The sequence below is a fragment of the Curcuma longa genome, chromosome 3, assembly GCF_044706935.1.
Source record: "Curcuma longa cultivar G26 ecotype Majalengka, Jawa Barat chromosome 3, ITB_CL_G26_1.1, whole genome shotgun sequence".
NCBI classification, from domain to species: domain Eukaryota; kingdom Viridiplantae; phylum Streptophyta; class Magnoliopsida; order Zingiberales; family Zingiberaceae; genus Curcuma; species Curcuma longa.
Window position 1 is genome coordinate 8,956,659 of NC_133863.1, and position 20,380 is coordinate 8,977,038.

The 20,380-nt window shown below is 36.7% G+C and overlaps 5 protein-coding genes and 1 pseudogene across 5 annotated transcripts; 2 read left to right on the top strand and 4 right to left on the bottom strand.

Annotated features, from left to right (window-relative positions):
- Nucleotides 1–1,475: 1,475 nt before the first annotated feature.
- On the bottom strand, nt 1,476–2,954 carry LOC141823639 (uncharacterized; annotated as a pseudogene).
- Nucleotides 2,955–5,110: 2,156 nt separating this feature from the next.
- On the top strand, nt 5,111–5,555 carry LOC141823640 (protein Brevis radix-like 2). Its single transcript, XM_074710919.1, has 2 exons — nt 5,111–5,409; nt 5,477–5,555. Exons 1-2 carry the CDS (start codon nt 5,111–5,113, stop codon nt 5,553–5,555), a joined length of 378 nt encoding a protein of 125 aa, XP_074567020.1.
- A 3,633-nt stretch (nt 5,556–9,188) lies between these two features.
- Nucleotides 9,189–9,836, bottom strand: LOC141824930 (uncharacterized). The gene has a single exon (XM_074712279.1). It carries the CDS (start codon nt 9,834–9,836, stop codon nt 9,345–9,347), a length of 492 nt encoding a protein of 163 aa, XP_074568380.1. The 3' UTR covers nt 9,189–9,344.
- Nucleotides 9,837–9,913: 77 nt separating this feature from the next.
- On the bottom strand, nt 9,914–10,842 carry LOC141823641 (protein NRT1/ PTR FAMILY 8.3-like; the record flags this gene model as incomplete). The annotated part of the gene is made up of 1 exon (XM_074710920.1): nt 9,914–10,842. A coding segment is annotated over one exon (819 nt), but the record flags the coding sequence as incomplete, so codon positions are not given.
- Nucleotides 10,843–14,047: 3,205 nt separating this feature from the next.
- LOC141825362 (uncharacterized) lies at nt 14,048–16,976 on the top strand. Its single transcript, XM_074712746.1, has 4 exons — nt 14,048–14,300; nt 14,495–14,592; nt 14,672–14,756; nt 16,613–16,976. Exons 1-4 carry the CDS (start codon nt 14,085–14,087, stop codon nt 16,700–16,702), a joined length of 489 nt encoding a protein of 162 aa, XP_074568847.1. The 5' UTR covers nt 14,048–14,084; the 3' UTR covers nt 16,703–16,976.
- Nucleotides 16,977–18,763: 1,787 nt separating this feature from the next.
- LOC141825490 (putative WRKY transcription factor 14) lies at nt 18,764–20,301 on the bottom strand. Its single transcript, XM_074712873.1, has 3 exons — nt 19,808–20,301; nt 19,394–19,549; nt 18,764–19,268 (listed from the first exon to the last, which is right to left on the bottom strand). The coding sequence occupies exons 1-3, from the start codon at nt 20,299–20,301 to the stop codon at nt 18,764–18,766; spliced, it is 1,155 nt and encodes a 384-aa protein (XP_074568974.1).
- Nucleotides 20,302–20,380: the final 79 nt, after the last annotated feature.

Sequence of the window (20,380 nt, forward strand, 5' to 3'; positions counted from 1 at the left end):
TAAAATTTTGATTCGGTTATTTCAGAATTTTATTTATTTTTTTTAAAATCGGCTAATTCGGTTCGATTTCAGTTTTAAAATTCTTTATTCGGTTAAACCGAATTAATCAAATTAGAAAAATAATTTATAAATTTTAAGTAAATAAATTTTTAAACCCCTAATTTTAGTAAAATTTTCATAATATTTATAAAAAAAATTGATTAATTCGGTCAAAAATCGAATTAACCGATAAAATATCAGTTCGGTTTGTTCAATTTTTATTGAAAAATTTGATCGGTTCGGTTGGTTTGAAAAAAAATTGATTTATTCAATTTTCGATTAATTTGGTTCAGTTCAATTCAGTTTTAACCGAATATTCACCCCTAGTCAAAGTTGGTAGAAGAATCATTATTTTTCAAAAAGGTTCTTCAAGTTCTCCATTTCCAAAATCTTTTAAATAGGCTTTAATCCAACGATTCAGCCTGATGTTTCAATCAACCGATTTGATTACGCTATCAAGGCGAGGCAAAGAATACAGGTGATAGTAAGGATAGATAAAAATTCGATTAAATCGATCAAACAACTGAAAACTGACTTCAGCAATAAACGAAAAATAGGATAGAAAAATAACTGAAAACGATATGTTTGACTTGTGTTTATTGGCATTCAATGCATTTGATGATGTACTGGAAAAACATGCTTTATCATCTCATGTAAATTGTTGGAAGTTGATATTGTTTTGAGCAGCCCAAGTAAGCAAGGCGAAGAACATCTACACCAACATCATTTCTCAATAGCAGAATTTGAGTGCTTCATCATTTAGCACTTCTTTCAACCAAGACTTTAAGTGCTGAAGGAACCACAGTTTCTTAGCAAAATAAAAAGATAAAAGACAATAATGTCCAAGGTGCAATGTGACCAATTGGAGGATGACAAATGCTACGTGGAATAAGAAAGACTTGTCGACCCGGATCTTGTCGATTAGGACATATCCAATAGGGGTATTTGATGGGATATTTGAAGAAATATCCTCTATTCGAGAGAGAGAATATTTATGAGGAGATTTGAAATCATTTGATAAAATTTTTTGGATTTATAGTTATTTTATTATAAAAAATAATATAATAGCTGAGATAGAGATAATAGATGAGACTGATAAATATTTAATTATAGTATATTTGATTGTAAAAATTAGGATATTTGAAAAAAAAATATTTGATTGATGATGTGGAGGTAAGAAACATAGATATTTGGATGAAATATTGAATAGTATTGTGGATACCCTTAGAACCACTAAAATTAAATTAGATATTGGACCGATAATTCATTGGAATGCCGGGAGATTCGGTTGGCGAATTGACCAGACAAAGTCAATGTCAAACTTAAGACTGGGTTTGATTTAACTCTATTGGCGATGAATTGACAGGTGAAAGTAACAGTAGATGGACATACAAAGGACGAATAGACAAATATCTCGTTGGTTCCTGACTTCATGTTCAAGCAATGGTTTCTACTCAAAGGATCACAACGGATGCTTCAACGATGCATATCTCGTTGCGAAGAAATCCTCTAGAAGGATCTTGTACTTCTTCCCAGCTTAAGAACTCGCCCCATCCCCAACCGAACCCTGATGAGAACAAAACTTTGTCTACAAAATAAATAAGAAAATTAAACACAATCAGATAATTGCTTGATCGAGGTGTAGCGTAGGCAGGGAGCGCAATCAAATTAATGTCAAAACCTGTAAGCTTCCAGTGCTTAGCATTATGTAGATCCAACAAGCAAAGGCTATACTCCACGTAGACAGTAGACACTTGTCTTGGAAGCAAGACTAGTAGCATTGTGCATGGTCAAGAAAACACCAAGGGCGTCTTTGTATGTGGCTAAGTTTGGATACAGCAAGATACGCCTAGACACGTCGAAAATCAAATCAAACGAAACGAATAATTATATCTTAAATCTTATATGCTCAAAGCTATATATGATTCAATTAAAGAACAAGTAATGGAATACCAGTTGTAGCCGCCTGCAGCAAAAGCTTCAGATTTCAGTACCACGTTCGATTTGGAAACATCCTTGAATACCCAAGTATATATTCGAGGAGTCAGGTCTTTGTTTAAGGACAAGGATTCATGGATTACTTCTTTGTCTGATTTGGATGCAAAAGCCTGCAAGACTTGAGCTCCAAAGACACAACGATCATTGACACGTAGACCAAATTTTGAACTGTCGAACTTGTTCAATGCAACCTTAAAACAACATCCATCAAGGGATTTGCTATGGAAATAGTCTTCGCCTACATAAAAAAATGAAGATAATTACATGATAAATAACTCCACCAACAAGTCCAGGTAATTAAAAGCAACTTCCTATATTATGATCAATTATTCTGGAACTTAAAATGTCTCGTCACCTTCTTTTGTATGTGCTCCCCATGAAGTTGATCATATACGAAGAGTTTGTAGATTGCTTTGATCTCTGAGCCTCTTGAAGCTGCATCATCATTTGAGAGGTAAAGACCAAGATATTTTTCACCATCTTCTTCTAAAACTGTTTCCAGTTGCAACTTCCTGCAGAGTTAATAGTTCTTCTCTTAGCTATATATCTTTCACAAAGCATTTTCTTATGTCAAATCTTTCAAAGATCTTAAATTTGATTGAATGAACAGAGATATTTCAATTGTATTGAATAAAAGCCTTTTTCTCTTGTTGAAGAACATGTGATTTGTTTTAGAAGAACCTCATGTCAACACGCGCACACGCACACAAAATAAAATAAAATCAGAATTACCAGTTAAAACCATAGGCTGTGAAATTCCTCGAGTAATACGTATCAGCACGTTGATTTAAAATGGTTGAGAAACCATCAATCGTCCATCAAAATGGATATGATCTCCCACCTGCCTTCTTCTCTCCACCTTCCTTTGAGTCGATAACTTTTTTATGAAATGGATGCCAAAAGCAAAATCCTAACATTCTTAATTATACCGTGAATTTGATTTTTCAACAATCAATTTTAGGTATAGTATACCATGAAGTTAAGTGGCCAAGCTCTCAAAATGATTGTGAAAAGCTCCAAGAAGGTTTTGTGAGAACGGGGATAGTAGAACAATCACAGGAGAAGAGTCGGCGGGGAGGAAGGAGTCGGCGGATGTGAAACAGGAAAAACAACCGAGATGTTATATAAGGGGATAAATTTCTCCGAGGTTTATGCGCTTATCAACTATATTTTTTTTTATCCCTTTTAAATGATTAATAAATTAAATCACTATAAACCTTTTAAATTTTTAATAAAACTCTCTAGAAACGATATGCTTCACTTATAACCGTATTCCATGACTGTATATATAATCCTTCCCATGACTGTATATATTAATCCTTCGCCATGGGAGAAAAATCATCTTGACCGAATTGGACAAATTTATGACGATCGGTAATTATAGAATTTTACGACGATGGACAAATTTAGCGATGGATTTTTTATTCAGCCGTTAATATTTAGTGACCGAATTGGAATTCAGTCGCTAAATTAGTGATCGAATTGGAATTCGATCGCTAAATTAGCGATCGAATTCAATTGGAATTCGGTCATTAATTAGCGACCGAATTCAATTGGAATTCGGTCATTAATTAGCGATCGAATTCCAATTCGGTCGCTAATTAACGATCGAATTCCAATTCGATCGCTAATTTAGCGACCGAATTAGTGTTCGAACTGGGAAAAAAACACTTGAAATAATTAACGACCGAAATAATTCAAAGTTAACCTACATGGAAGAACCCTTCAAGGGAAAAATTATAGGTTAACAAGTTTTTGCGTCGGCTCGTCGCATGGAAGAAGCTCCACTTGAAGGAATGAGTGATCAGAGTTAATGTTAGCTGGGGAAAAAACACTAGATGACAATGCTTTTATTATCTTAATTATGAGGATGTTATTTTCTATTTGATATTTTATTGTAAAAATTTTTCTTGTACGAACAAGTTTATCTTTTAATAAAAAATAATTTTTTTATCATTTAGATAAATTTGTGATATGGATTTTAAATGTGGATTGTAAATATAGATTGTACGAGTAAAAATTTTAATAATGATTGTATGTTAACTATGGGATCTTGATAAATTTTTTAAAATATTAATGACGAAATTAGCGATCGAATTTATATTCCGTCGCTAATTTTAGCGACCGATTTAGATTTTCGTCGCTAATTTTAGCGACCGAATTCGGATTCGATCGCTAATTTTAACAATAAAATGCTATTATGGTTTATAAAATTAGCGAACGAAATATAAATTGGTCGTTAATTAGCGACTGAAATCTAAATCGGTAGCTAAAATTAGCGATCGAATTCGAATTCGGTCGATCGAATTCGAATTCGGTCGATCGAATTCAAATTCGATCGCTAATTAGCAATCGATTTTAAATTCGGTTGCTAAATCCAACTACTACGAAATTTTAACGATTTTTTGAATCGGTCGCTAATCGGATTTAGCGACCGATTAGCGACCGAAAAATTATCTTTGATTTCATCTTCGTTTCCAGTAAAATTATCTTTGATTTCAACACCTAAAACTTAGGGCTAAGATGGAGGAATCTGCTGTCAAGATCGGAGCGGAGTTGGAAAGTGTAGTCCGACATCATGAAGGTAAACAAGAACCATTAATTCTTTTTTCTTTATGTTTCCATTGCAAATCGTGGAAATCTACGTGCGTTTTAGGTCTCAAGTGACCGATTAAAATTCGGTCGCTAATTTAACGATCGAATTTTAACTTCGGTCGCTAAATAACGACCGAAATTTAATCGGTCTCTAAATCGGTCGCTAAATAGCGACGGATATAAGTTCGGTGGCTAATTTGCGACCGATTAATCGATCGCTAAATTAGCGACTGAATTTTAACTTCGGACGGTAATTATAGAATTTTACGACGATGGACAAATTTAGCGATGGATTTTTTATTCAGCTGTTAATATTTAGTGACCGAATTGGAATTCAGTCGTTAAATTAGTGATCGAATTGGAATTCGATCGCTAAATTAGCGATCGAATTGGAATTCGATCGCTAAATTAGCGACCGAAGCTAATTTTAGCGATCGAATTCGGATTCGATCGTTAATTTTAACAATAAAATGCTATTATGGTTTATAAAATTAGCGCCGGGAAAGGAGTCTATTATCCGTTCGTGCCGGATCCATCCGAGCAATTCTTCCCGCACCACCTCCACTACGGTGCGGGAGTTTCCGGCGTCAGGGCAGAGACCTCGTCGGTGGACGCGTCAAGGACCACCACCTCGTCCAGGGACGAAGCCTCCATTTCCATCAGCAACGCCAGTGATATGGAGATAACAAAGTGGGTGGAGGAAGACGAACCAGGCGTGTTCATTACCATCCGCGAGCTCGCCGACGGCACTCGAGACCTCCGGCGGGTTCGATTCAGGTAATGAAATCGATCTACAAAACAGAAGATAACCATAACTGCCAATTCTAACACGTTGTTTGTGCAGTCGAGAAAGATTTGGGGAGCTTAATGCGAAGCTGTGGTGGGAGGAGAACAGAGAAAGAATCCAGGCGCAGTATCTATAGAACTGACTTCAGTAGCAGAAACAATAAACGAAAAATAGGACAGACAAACAACTGAAAACGATATGTTTGACTTGTGTTTATTGGCATTCAATGCATTTGATGATGTGCTGGAAAAACATGCTTTATCATCTATACATTGTCGGAAGTTGATATTGTTTTGAATCAAGTAACCAAGACGAAGAACATCTACACCAACATCATTTCTCAATAACAGAAATTGAGTGCTGAAAGAATCACGGTTTCTTAGCAAAATAAAAAGATAAAAGACAAAAACGTTGCAAATCTTTTTTCTTTATGTTTCCATTGCAAATCGTGGAAATCTACGTGCGTTTTAGGTCTCAAGTGACCGATTAAAATTCGGTCGCTAATTTAACGATCGAATTTTAACTTCGGTCGCTAAATAACGACCGAAATTTAATCGGTCTCTAAATCGGTCGCTAAATAGCGACGGATATAAGTTCGGTGGCTAATTTGCGACCGATTAATCGATCGCTAAATTAGTGACTGAATTTTAACTTCGGTCGGTAATTATAGAATTTTACGACGATGGACAAATTTAGCGATGGATTTTTTATTCAGTCGTTAATATTTAGTGATCGAATTAGAATTCAGTCGCTAAATTAGTGATCGAATTGGAATTCGATCGCTAAATTAGCGACCGATGCTAATTTTAGCGATCGAATTCGGATTCGATCGTTAATTTTAACAATAAAATGCTATTATGGTTTATAAAATTAGCGACCGAAATATAAATCGGTCGCTTTCGTTTCCAGTAAAATTATCTTTGATTTCAACACCTAAAACTTAGGACTAAGATGGAGGAATCTGCTGTCAAGATCGGAGCGGAGTTGGAAAGTGTAGTCCGACATCATGAAGGTAAACAAGAACCATTAATTCTTTTTTCTTTATGTTTCCATTGCAAATCGTGGAAATCTACGTGCGTTTTAGGTCTCAAGTGACCGATTAAAATTTGGTCGCTAATTTAACGATCGAATTTTAACTTCGGTCGCCAAATAACGACCGAAATTTAATCGGTCTCTAAATCGGTCGCTAAATAGCGACGGATATAAGTTCGGTGGCTAATTTGCGACCGATTAATCGATCGCTAAATTAGCGATTGAATTTTAACTTCGATCGGTAATTATAGAATTTTACAACGATGGACAAATTTAGCGATGGATTTTTTATTCAGCCGTTAATATTTAGTGACCGAATTGGAATTCAGTCGTTAAATTAGTGATCGAATTGGAATTCGATCGCTAAATTAGCGATCGAATTCCAATTCGATCGCTAAATTAGCGACCGAATTCAATTGGAATTCAGTCATTAATTAGCGACCGAATTCCAATTCGGTCGCTAATTAACGATCGAATTCCAATTCGATCGCTAATTTAGCGACCGAATTAGTGTTCGAACTGGGGAAAAAAACACTTGAAACAATTAACGACCGAAATAATTCAAAGTTAACCTGCATGGAAGAATCCTTCAAGGGAAAAATTATAGGTTAACAAGTTTTTGCGTCGGCTCATCGCATGGAAGAAGCTCCACTTGAAGGAATGAGTGATCAGAGTTAATGTTAGCTGGGAAAAAACACTAGATGACAATGCTTTTATTATCTTAATTATGAGGATGTTATTTTCTATTTGATATTTTATTGTAAAAATTTTTCCGGTACGAACAAGTTTATCTTTTAATAAAAAATAATTTTTTTATCATTTAGATAAATTTGTGATATGGATTTTAAATGTGGATTGTAAATATAGATTGTACGAGTAAAAATTTTAATAATGATTGTATGTTAACAATGAGATCTTGATAAATTTTTTAAAATATTAATGACGAAATTAGCGATCGAATTTATATTCCGTCGCTAATTTTAGCGACCAATTTAGATTTCCGTCGCTAATTTTAGCGACCAATTTAGATTTTTGTCGCTAATTTTAGCGACCGAATTCGGATTCGATCGCTAATTTTAACAATAAAATCCTATTATGGTTTATAAAATTAGCGACCGAAATCTAAATCGGTCGCTAATTAGTGATCGAAATCTAAATCGGTCGCTAATTTTAGCGATCGAATTTGAAATCGGTCGCTAATTTTAGCGATCGAATTCGAATTCGATCGCTAATTAACGACCGATTTTAAATTCGGTTGCTAAATCCAATTACGACGAAATTTGTAGCGATTTTTTGAATCGGTCGCTAATCGGATTTAGCGATCGATTAGCGACCGAAAAATCGATCGTTAATCAATGTTTTTTTTAGTGATATATATAGGTGATAGAAGAGATCTACTGTGTCGCCTGGGCATGCTATGGAAATCCATGGATTCCTCCTCTTCTCCTTTGACGCAATTGCTTCTCGACTAGGGTTTTGACCGGCCTGGCCTTGGAGAAGCATCGGTGAAGGGAAGGGATTATATATAGGCCTGAGAAGAGAAGAGCCATAAATTTGAAAAGTTGCGACTGTTTTGCCTACCTTACGAATAAACCGATCAAATCGAACCATATTAAAAATTCGGTTCAGTTATTTTGAAATTTTAATTATTTTTTTTAAATGTTTGATTTTGATTTTAAAATTTCTTATTCAATTAAATCAAATAAACCGAATTAATTAAATTAATCAAATTAAAAAAAATAATTTATAAATTTTAAGTAAATAAATTTTTAAACCCCTAATTTATTAGTAAATTTTCATAATATTTTAAAAAAATTGATTAATTTGGTTAATCCGGTCGAAAACCGAATTAACCGATAAAATTTGATTTATTTAATTTTTATTGAAAAATTTGATTCGATTCGGTTGATTTGAAAATCAATTTATTTGATTTTTGATTAATTCAGTTCAATTTTAACCGAATACTTACCCTTAGTTAAAGCTGGTAGAAGAATCATTATATTTCAAAAAGGTCCTTCAAGTTCTCCATTTCCAAAATCTTTTAAATAGGCTTTAATCATCATATAATGAGAAAATTAATTAACTAATATATTTGCTTTTGTTGATTAATAAGTGTGTCACATTATATTCTACAGTAAAAAGATGAAATCGATGAAATCTATCGTTCAACAGTCTCACACACAGTCAATTTCACGGTCATCTATAATAAATCTATCTCATAATAATACTCCATTTTAATAGTATTTTCTTCTTTTTAAGAAATGCATTTCGAATTAAAGAGCTTTGGATGAGGAAGACCTTCTCACCTTAAAAATGTAATTTGTTTTTTTATTCATTAAAAAAATTAATCCATAATATATCATAATTAAAAATCGACCCATCAGAAGTGTGTCACAGGGCCTTAAAAATGTAACTCATGCTCTGCTCTTCAAGCACTTCTTTTCTTCTATATATAAAAAAAAAATCCGCCATCACAACAATCTCACACGATCAGTCCCACGACGATATGTGAGGAAGTAAATAGAAAAATTACAGCCGATCATGACAAAGGATATTGCTTAACTTTGTCAAAATTCGAACCCTTATCCTCTTCTATAAGTATGCTCTATCGTAAACAACTCAGTTATGCTTCGGAATTCGGACTCTTCAAGCTTCACTTACATGTATAGTTGACTGTACTCAAATATGTAAGCAGCATAAGATGAACACCTTCACTTACATGTATAGTTGACTATATGCATTTTTCGATTCTGTCCAAACAAAGATCGAACTTTCAATAGATCGTCTAGTAAATAATCGATCCGACAGCACAAAAAAGTAGAATTTCTGAAAGAGAACCTAGTGAGGAAGGGAATTGTGACTAATTGTTACCTTAAAAAAATTAGGGTTTGGTTCACTCGTCGCCGTGGGCGAGGAAGCGGTAACGCTCCTCGTAGGGGCCGTCGAAGCAAAGATCGGCCCCAAACCACTTGGGGTAACGAACAAGGTCGCCGGCAACAAATTTCATGTATCGTTCGCCGGTCTTGGCGCCCTCGGGAACCACCCGGACCTCGCCGCTGACGACGTACACCTGTTGGTCCACGTTCCATTCCCAGGGGAGGCGGGACCGCCCGCCGGCCTTCCACACCGCCCATCTGTCGACGCCTAGCTCCGCCATCCTCTCCGGAGACAACGATCGCTCTACCCGCACATTGTACACGTCCTCTAGAGACGGTTCGGGCCGCGAACAGGCCACTGCGATCCCACTCGAAGAAGCTGAAGAAAATAACGGGAACCGGAGGAGGCGGTGGCGGCAGGGGAGGGACTTGGGAGGCCGGATGGAGGTCGGAGGGAGCAGCGCAGCGGAGGGGAGGCAAGGGATTGCCGCCATCGTCTCCCTTCGCATCTAACTCAGCTCTTTCGGCCAATCGAGTTTATATAAAATTTGTCTTTTGCTATAAATTTACAGAAAAATGCATCTTGATGACCTTCCCTTTAAATCGCTCGGCAAAGTTTTACAATGAAAAACTTGTTTGAAAAAACATCTGAAACAAGCATATTTGTTTCCACACAACATCGTTACAACCACTCTTTTAACTCTCTGAAATGACTTTCTTCAAGGTATAGCTTCCTGCCAAAGATTGATACACAAAAAAGTTCACTACCGATATGCCTGCCAGTGCCAAGAAATAGTAGTCCAGATGGCCTTTGTTTAGATCGTCTGGGATCCAGCCCGGCTCTTCCTCGCCCGAAGTTACCTTGGCGATGACTGTGATGATGAAGGAATTCAAGTAATTGCCCAGAGACATTGAGAACAGAACCATTGCTGTGCAGATGCTCTTCATCCTGTCAGGTGCCTGTGCGAAGAAGAACTCAAGTTGTGTGATGTTATTGAAGACTTCCGAGCTGGCTAGGACAAAGAACTGTGGGAGTTGCCATAGGATGCTCAAAGATACACCAGCTTTGGCACTAGCTAATCTCCTGCTCTCGTTGCAAGCAGCTGTTAACATAGCTAGGACCAGTAGGAAACGGCCAATTCCCATGCGCTGCAGCTGGGAAAGTCCGGTTCCGTTTCCTAAGTACTTTTTGGAAGCTGGAGCAATGAAATTGTTGTAGACGAAAACCCAACCCATGACACTTATGATCTCGAAGGAGCACAGGGATGCAGGAGGGATCGAGAATGACCCGATTTTGGGGTTCATTGTGCTACCTTGCTGAATGAAAGTGGTGAACATTTGAGCAAATACAGCTGCGTAGACAATGCTGTTAGCCCATATTGGTATGAGCCGCAGGAACATCTTCAATTCTTCTACTTGAGTGACAGTGCACAAACTCCATGAGCTCTGAGGAGAACCATCTTTTAAATCTAGAGCAGAAATTGTAGCTGCTTTATCTAAGAACCTGAGCACATGATGCAAATTGGAATGATTTTAATATTTCCTTAATTCCAAGGAAGAATCAAATGAATGGAAAGAAATGGATATTGAATAGAGTTAAGTTATCAGAGGTAATAGGGTTGTCATTTGTCACAGGATTATTTTCACATTGACACTCTTGGTCTAGGTTATCTAGAATGAGTCCTATGTATACACACATTTATACCTCTATAACATATGCAATTAGGGGTGAGTATTCGGTTAAAACCGAATCGAATTAATCAAATTAACCAAAAACTGAATAAATTAATTTTTTTTAAACCAACCGAACCGATCGAATTTTTCAATAAAAACCGAACAAATCGAACCAATATTTTATCGGTTAATTCAGTTTTTGACCGAATTAACCGAATTTTTTAAAATATTATGAAAATTTTACTAATTAATTAGAGATTTATAAATTTATTTCCTTAAAATTTATAAATTATTATTCTAATTTTAATTAATTCGGTTTATTCAGTTTAATCGAATAAGAAATTTTAAATCGAACCCAAACCAAATTAACTAAATTAACCGATTTTTTTAGAAAAAATAACCGAAATTCCGAAACAACCGAACCGAATTTTTTTAATTCGGTCAGTTCAATCGGTTTATTCGGTTTAACCGAATTTTCGCTCACCCCTATATGCAATAGAACATTTTCCCCCCAAATTCTACAAACAAAATATTTGAAGTTGCTGAGTTTGATCCAAAGTTGCCAGTCAATCACTTTTAAGCTTGATTAGTATAATTCTGTAGAGAGAATTATAGTTTTGAAGTCAAAGTTATTGGTTATTCCCGCTCATTTGGTTAGCAGAAATAATTTTTTTTTTAAAAAAAACATATGTTACATCTTTTATATATAAAGCCCGCATAAGTAAAGCTACTGGATCATCTAAATCTTTTATCTTCTGAATTCTGTCCAATCAATCAAATATACATCTTTAGTTTCACCAAATCAATGGTATATGTTGGTTAAGTAGGTGGGGGTGTATATTGATGGTTTATCCTATGGAGATACAAGAACTTTGGGTACTAACAATAACTTTGTAAATACAAGACAATAAACAGAAAAACTCATATTCACCTAAAACATTAATCAGAGGTTTATCCTTGTTGACAGTGAAGAGCATAAGGAAAAGCCATTATTAGCGTCATCACTTTGTTCCAAGAATTCAAGTGGAACATATTCCTCCAATTCATTTCCAAAGAGATTCTATTAGCAATCTGCTTTTGTTGTCCTAATAACTAATATTAACAAGATAGATATCCAACTATAATGTTGTCATTTATCAAATAGAAGAGTCCACCATAGAACAATTCAAATGAGAATAGGAGCAAAATAATTTGATTTTAATTAAATTTCATAATACTTTTTAATTGACTTAGTTTTAAAATCGGAGGGTAATTATGGAAAAAAATTCGTTAACCTCAGGAATCATAGAAAACCTTAGGCTGCCAAGGTAATCACATTACCGGGTTATAACCCATTTGCTGATGTGGCGGTGATGTTGTATTACTTGGGAATCAATCATAACCTGAACCAAACAAGGTTATCAACGATAACCTTGGACAGATAACCAAGGTTATCAATGATAACCCCCAACCAAACACCCCCTTAAGGTTAAAATTATGCTTATGCTCAATTAATTAAAGTAAAAAATAAAATCTGCCACTCCAACGATGATTATCCTATGATCATTTATAAATAGATAAATCAAAAAATTACAGTTTATCATTATGAATGAAGAAGGACATTACCTTTGTTTTGTTAAGATTTATCATTTTCCATTGTAGTAAATCTGCTTTGAATTACCAGCTCAACCAAGCTTTGGGGGAGAGGGCCGCTTATGCTCAATCAAGTTCTCATGTGATAAAATAATAAAATATTTAAAAGAATAATTAATTAAATTTAAATAAAAATAAATATTTAAAAAATTAATTTTTAAATATAGGTAAATTATATTTTAAATTTATCTGATAAATAAATTAGGAGAACATCATCAATTTATTATATATATAAAATAATTATACTCGATCAATTTTATTTAAATTTCACAACTAAATTATAGTCAACCAACCATTTCTACAAAAAAAAAAATTAAAGTCACTAAAGCATATTAGATGATTCAATTTTGCCCTCAACCATAGTTGAGTTGGTTATTACGGAGTAAAATTATTGAAGTGGACAAAGGTTAAATTTCGACGAAACCAAGGTAATGTCCTCATCCGTTGTGACCAATTACAATTTTTCAATTTACCTCCTTTTAGATAGTTATATAGCCGATAGTGTGGAACCGCTAGAGTGGTGGATTCCAATTTTTGCTCAAAAAGAGTATCATTTTGATTATTATTATTATGCATTTAATTTCTCTTAGTATTAAAATATACTTTAAATATATACTTTAAATATTATTTGATTTAGTTTCTTAATATTTAAAGATAAAATTATTTTATAAATAAATTGACTTTATAAAGGTAAATTGTAAGTGTATATATATACGCAAACTTTTTCTTTATTGGATCGATGGTTTTAGTAAATTACGAAGAAAACGTGTATTTAATTGAGTTTGGCTAAAACTTGAGTTGAACTCGAGCACCCCAACTTAGGGGTGGGAAAAAATACCGAATTTTTAGTATACCGCACATACCATACCGATATTTACCGTCCATATCGAAAATTTCGGTATACTGAAAATTTCGGTACGGTATAATACCGTACCGAATTTTTCGATATCGGTATCGGTATGAAATTATTATTTTTCGGTATTTCGGTATATACCGAAACACCTATTATATATCCTCTTATAAATTATTTATTATTTTTAAAATTGATATTGGGTACAGTATTTCGGTATGATCGGTATACCGAACATTTTTATACGATCGGTATGATCAGTATGATCGGTCGGTTGGTCGGAATTTCGGTATGATCGGTATACCGAACATTTTGATCGGTATGCATTTTATACTATACTGAAAATTCGGTATACCGGAATTTCGGTATGATCGATATACCGAATTTTCGGTATGGTAACGGTATAGATTTTTTTATGCCGAAATTTTCAGTACGGTATACAATATCGTATGTAAAATTCGATGTACCGTACCGACCCAGCCCTACCACAACTTCACTGAACCGGACCCGAATTAAGAACCCTAATCATTTGTCAAATCCCTTCAAATCTTCAATTTCCACACTTTTGATCTCGCCTTTGCGCGGAGCAAAGAGAAGAACAATGCAGGCGCGATGGCTCGCCAAGCTAGGTCGAGATTTGATCTCCTCTTGTCGTCCCTCCCGCCTCGATTTACCTTCGCGATGCCTCGCCTCGATGGCGCTTTCCGTGAATCCCTCCTTACCTAAGCCCGTCTCTTCTAGTTTCATTTTTGCTGCTCGTAGTCGTCGCAACCAGCCGCCAGGTTTAGGGTTTTGCCCTTCCTCTCCTCTCCTTCCGGTGCGGTTTTACATCAACTCTGTAGCCTTTAGTTCGATTTATTTCCTTATTGAATTTTGTCATCTTTAGCTTTGTTGAATCGATTTTTTTTAATTGCCGATGATCGTGTTTTCTTCTTCTTCCAATTCGTCTGTTAAATATTTGATTTTTTTGTATTTTTTTTTCCGTCCGCGTCTAATACGATGGTTTCTCAGGTGAGTCAAGCACGCTTGTATGCGGCAAAGGAGAGATCGAGGGCACCGCTTACGCCGGTTAAGTCTAAGGTCAAGAAATATAAGCTCAAGTCTTACTCGTAAGTTTCTTTATACTTCTTTTTGGACTGACTGGTAATGTTTTCTTTGACACTCTTTTACGTGATTTTGTTTGGTCAGGTCCTTTAAGTTCAGATTTAGGACAATGAACGATGGGCAAATAAGAAGATGGAGAGCTGGAAAGCGACACAATGCACACTTGAAGGTATCATGTTCTATCTGCTATATTGATAATCATAATGGAATGATAGGTTTTAGGTATTTGTGTTGGAAAATTGTGAAGAAAAACTAAATTAATTAAATGAGAATGGTGGAAATTAATACTAATGGGCGAAGTGGAAGGAAGTTTTATTGATTTCAGAGTTGCCGCACCATTTTAAATTCACCTCAACTTTTGGTTTGATTTCTTATTTAGAGACCTCATCCACTGACTTGATTGAATTGCTACTAATGTTGTAGATTTCTTGAAAAACAGATACTCGACATATTGTAACCAAAAAGCTCAACAATTCATTAAGAAACTTGTAAAGGCTTATGCCTTTTAATTATAAACATTTTGGTCAAATTGGATTTGTTGATTTGAATATTTTCTGAAATGCATTGTATATCTATAATAAGTTTTTTTGTCTGCTCAGAATCAAACAATAATCTGTGGGTTTCATTATCATTAGTTATTTGACCGTATCAAATTAGCATTGTCTAGGGGATTTATAGAGCTAGAAATCGTAGGAAGTTGGTGTAGGCAGTCTCAAGGAAATGGAACAAAACAGATTTCTCTTATTGGAGGGCCTCAAAATGTGCCTTTCTAAGGGTTGTTGGGGCAACTGTTGCAGCTAGATTTTTACCTCTCTTTATGAAGCAATTGTTTGTACTAAGTGAAGTGAGTTGCAATTCAATGATAGAATCTGCAGGAGTGCGTAGGGAAGAATGTGTTAGGATCAATAGGCTACTGAGTTGAAGCAGATGTCAAAGATGTGGAGGTGTGTGGCCTCTTAACAAGCTAACAAGACTTTTCTCCTTGAGGGGAGTAGTATCTGTTATTGATAAATAGGAACAATGAAGCTAGATGTATGACAAAATCTGTAAGGTGAAATTCTTGTTGGATTTTTGCAAAGCCTATTTTCATGGTACATCACCAAATTGGAAAAGCATCCATAGCTCAATCAATTTGAAAATTTTCCGGTGGATGTAAGGTTGACTTTCAATTCTTCACTAAAGCAAGAAGGGTGGCTCCCTCGAGATAATAGAGTCTATTTAAATTTTTTCCCTTGGTCTTTCATATCCAAAACATACTAGTGTGTTGAGAGGATTTCTCATTGGGATGGGGAAAGCTGTTTACACCAATTGTAGATTTGTCTCAGTAACAACAAGATTCTTGGCTTGTCCTGGCCTTCTTGCTCCCCTAAGTTGTAAATTTCTTGGTGGCTTCAAAAACATTTTGACTACAAAAAAAACTTGTTCGAATTTCACAGCTTAGTAGCTTGGTCATATCAAGTGAAAAATTGACACTTAGAGGGTTGGAGCTAATAGCCTCATACTCTTATGGCCACAAAAAGTTGGTAAGGTGTAGCAGCTCTCTTTGCCCATTGTACTGAAGATGTGATTAGGGATGTCATTAAGGAGTGGACAAAAAACATTTTCTAATATTTGATTTAACTCAATCTAATTTTATCCAACCTAAAAGTTCAAGCTGTTTTGATTTCGGATCATTTCACGGATCAAAAAGTATAATGTAATATAGTATGTTAGGTTCACAATATTTAGTTTGAAATAACACAAACCTGTATTATCTGATGAAACCTGTATTAGGAACCAGCTTCTCAAGGTAACTCGAGTGATATGAACTTGAAAGATGCTTCTGCAACAAATTGAAGATAATCACGTAGAATAATCACTTTATGACAGTTTCTACTTTTCTGCAATTGTAGTGACTGAAATGTGATTTCTTTTTGGAAGATTTAGGATCTCAATTGAGACTATCTGTTTCTTTCAATGGTTGATAACTTGTCTACACCGAACCATTTGTGTTGTGGTTAACTGAAATTATGGTGGTTTATGCAGTCAAAGTCGGCGAAACGGAGGTTGAGGCAGCCTGAGATTGTGCATTTAGCTTATGCAAAAGTTCTAAAGAAGCTGAACTTTTGTGGCTAGCGTGCAGAAGCATTTATTGTGTTTTCTAAGTTAGATTGTCTCTCAATTTGAATCACAAACTTTTCCAGCATACTTGTGCGCTCAAGGTTGATGTTTAGCAGCTTAATATCCATGACTTTAAACCTTAATTGCTGTGATAAAGTGGTATGTTCCGTTGGCCTTTTCTTCAATCCGAGGGAACATACAACTCATTTGCTCTTGCTCTTCTGCCTTCTGGTAATAGAAACAAGTTTCCATTAGCCATTTGATTAATTGCATTATCAACTTGCTGATATTCGTGCAAGCTTCTTCATTTATTTTGTCAATTTGCAGCTATTTGATTTTTCTGAAATGATGGCAAATCCTTGTCCTTTGAAAATTGATAAATGTAATTGCAGATTACCCTTTTTCTTACTGATATTTGGTCGTCTGGACGAATAATAATGTCTGGCCACAACCAAATGACATTGTGTTTGTCACTGGGGGAATTGGAATTCTTTTTGAGTGTCAATTTGTGTAGACGTGAATTTTAAATTACTTAAAAGCAAACTTGTTCTGTAAGAAACATACTCAGATTGGACATCGAGGAATCTAAAGCAAGATTGGTCTCTGAGTTCTGTACCTCTGATAATATGCCCACAAACTTCCCTCCGTGAATTCTTGTCTCTGGAATTGGATCCTTAATAATTGACCTTGTTGAACTGGACCCATTCTCAACATGTTTCTTCCAAGTTGATGAGATTTGTTTCTTTAACACCATTAATATTTCTGACCATTTGATTTGTTTAAGCCACATTACTAACTACAATTTGTGAGTCACCATATGGATATATATGTATATTATATGTAGTATTTTACAATGAGTTGTCAAGCCAAACATGCAGTGTGGACTTCCATGAAAAGCTTGTGATCGACGACAACAAATCATTTCCCACAGCATGAAGAATAATGGCTACAGTGGTCGCCATATACATAATGTTGCACTCAAAGGGTTCGTGATGGCACATCAATCAAAGAAGATCAGTCATATTGAGCATGAAGATCTTGGTTTTCAAACTGGAAGTGACTTTTATAATGGAGAGAAGATTGGAGGGAGTTATTGGTGTCTCATAACTTTCTGGGTCAAAATCATTATGTTCCGGGCCAATGAACATATTATTAAAAGTCAGCTTCAATATCTAATGGATTGCAAGACTGATCTCTACTCGGAGGATTAGATTTGTTCATTATGCATGACTTAAAATGAAAATAAAGTAGAAAGAAAAAGTCTAATAACGCTGTTTGATTTGTAGCTTTATTCAAGCAGTATCTGAGAACATGCACTCATCCAACTGGTCCTTGTTTCTCTTTCTGACTCACCTGCTCGCTTTGCTTTGCGTCCCGTCCTGCAATATTCCAAACCTGCCTACCACTTTACAATCGTCACCTCCCAATCCCAATCCCAATCCCAATCCCAATCCCAATCCCTTTCTTTAATTTAATCAAATCCCCAATTGTCAAGTTATTCACTGTTCTTTATTCTAAACAAACAGCTATACACGCACAGAAAGAAAACTATCACTACGAAAACGACATAATAATATCTCAGTTTGTCAATCTATCTATTCTTTTATACCAAGGACGGCTTAGAAAAGCAGCCATATGGCAATCTACACTCACACGACATCGAGGACAAAAATGACCCTTTACGCACCGAGCTAACTAAGAGGATTACAAAATAATCGAAGAAGGATACGTGGTGATCAAATGAGAGGTTGATAAAATAATAATAATAAAGAAAATTTTAAGGGGAAATAGATTTGTAAGACCGATGTAAAAATTAGATCAATTGAGATACTAATGTTCCTATGGAAATTTAAAAGTAACTTTCTTCTTGACTTAGATCATACTCGTGTTTGGACTATTGAAATGGGTTCGTCTAATTGTTAAATTGTATCTTGACTACAATACAAAGAAACTAACAGCATTTTGAATTCAAAAAGGTTTATAGCTAGACCTCGAACAAGACTCTACGTATACGTTCGTGGCTGTTCCAAGGTCTGGTCATAAACCTATTCCTCCAATGGCTAGCTTCACGATCAATCAAGAGCTGCCGGTGTCCCAATCAAACATGCTGAACGAGGGATCGGCCGCGGCTTTCGCCACCGCCGCCTCCTCCTCCTCCTCCTCCCGCTTGTCTTCCCCAAACCCTTTGGAGAAAATGAGGCTCATCGGGTCAGACTCGAGCTCGGCCAGGTCGGAGAAGAAGTCATCGGGCTGTTCCGGATCAGGGACCATCGGCTTATAGTCAAACTGATCATCGTCGAGGGGCTTCTCGGTGGCTTCTTCTTTAATTAGGCCGGGAGACATTGGCCACGGTTCGACGACATCAGGGATATTCATCGGACCGGAGTTGGAGGGGGGCCTTTGGGACGACGACTTGGAGAGGTGGGAGCGGATGGAGCCGGCGAGGGCGTTTCGCTGGGTCGGCCAAGGGTGGTTGTGCTCGGAGGTGTAGGTGATGACCAGCATGTTGGGCTCGGTGCGGCTGCGCTCCACCTGTTTCCGGGCGGAGCAACCCTTTGAGCTGCTGCATCTGTAGTACCCTCTGCTTCGTTCCATGCATGCAAATTAATCTATAATTAGCACAATAATTATCATATTGCATTTAACTTAACAAATCACATCTCAGTTGATAATTAGATTAGGGCTCAGAGTAATTAGCATAATCACCTTGGATAGGGAGAACCCTTGATTGGTTTCTGCCCGTACTTCCTCCACGCCCAGAGATCTGAGGGAACCACCTCGCCGGCGCTCGGTCTGTTGCTCCCGGTAGCCACCGCCGCCGGTGGCGCCGGTATGCACACCACCTTCTTCACCTGGCTTTTCCTACAATGTTAATTATACGTGCGAATTTTATAATTGATGCTCATCTTAAAGATTAAGATTGAAATAGAGTGAGTTTATGTGAGGAAATTAACTGAAAAGAGAGGAAGAAGAATAAAAGGCTTTCCAATTTTTCATGAATAATCTTTTCCGAGGAATTTTGTTCCCGGTCAATCTTTTGTCAGATCAGACAAGAGCCTTCATTTGATGGAATCTTGTTGATGTGAGATGACAAATTAAATTTCCGATCTCATTAATTACCTCCGTTTGATCCCCGGAGAAGCGCCATGGGGCGAGATCTGCACCCCGCCGCCACAGGTGGCGGCAGCCGCTGCAGTCACCTTCATCATCATCTCTCCTGACGCCACCGCCGCCGTCGGCCTCATCAATCGCGACGACGACGACAGCGGCGGCGGCGAGATCGGATGCAACTGCGTCAACAGGCTCGTGCCACCAATTATACTACTCGCCTTCTCCGGAGGCGGCGCCAGGAGCAGCTGCTGATCTCTGTCGTACTCACCTCCTCCGCTGCCACCGTAGGCGGCGAAGGGGCTCAGCAGCGGGTCGCTGACGTAGGCGAAGGGGTCGCCGAAGTCTCTGTTGAGCTGCTGCTGCCAGCTGGCTGGGTGGTCGCCGGGGAGCGGTTCGACGTCGTCGGGGTTCGACAGAAGGCCGGTGCTTCGACCTCCCGCCCGGACGACATCGGCGAGGTCGCCGTGATCCCCGTCCATCCTCTGGAAGCAGTAGTCACGCATATCTGTCAATAACTTAACTGCTGGAATGATGAAGAAAAATGTTATTTCTATTTTGAACGAAAATAATTAACAATTTTAT

Bases quoted from the DNA above. Each gene is read 5' to 3' on its own strand.
- LOC141823640 (XM_074710919.1), top strand. From the start codon at position 5,111: ATGGTTTATAAAATTAGCGCCGGGAAAGGAGTCTATTATCCGTTCGTG. The intron at 5,410-5,476 runs GTAATGAAATCG...TTGTTTGTGCAG, and splicing joins CTCCGGCGGGTTCGATTCAG to TCGAGAAAGATTTGGGGAGC.
- LOC141824930 (XM_074712279.1), bottom strand. From the start codon at position 9,836: ATGCGAAGGGAGACGATGGCGGCAATCCCTTGCCTCCCCTCCGCTGCG.
- LOC141825362 (XM_074712746.1), top strand. From the start codon at position 14,085: ATGCAGGCGCGATGGCTCGCCAAGCTAGGTCGAGATTTGATCTCCTCT. The intron at 14,301-14,494 runs GTGCGGTTTTAC...ATGGTTTCTCAG, and splicing joins CTTCCTCTCCTCTCCTTCCG to GTGAGTCAAGCACGCTTGTA. The intron at 14,757-16,612 runs GTATCATGTTCT...TGGTTTATGCAG, and splicing joins GACACAATGCACACTTGAAG to TCAAAGTCGGCGAAACGGAG.
- LOC141825490 (XM_074712873.1), bottom strand. From the start codon at position 20,301: ATGCGTGACTACTGCTTCCAGAGGATGGACGGGGATCACGGCGACCTC. The intron at 19,550-19,807 runs GTAATTAATGAG...TTAACATTGTAG, and splicing joins TCTCCGGGGATCAAACGGAG to GAAAAGCCAGGTGAAGAAGG. The intron at 19,269-19,393 runs GTGATTATGCTA...GGAACGAAGCAG, and splicing joins AAGGGTTCTCCCTATCCAAG to AGGGTACTACAGATGCAGCA.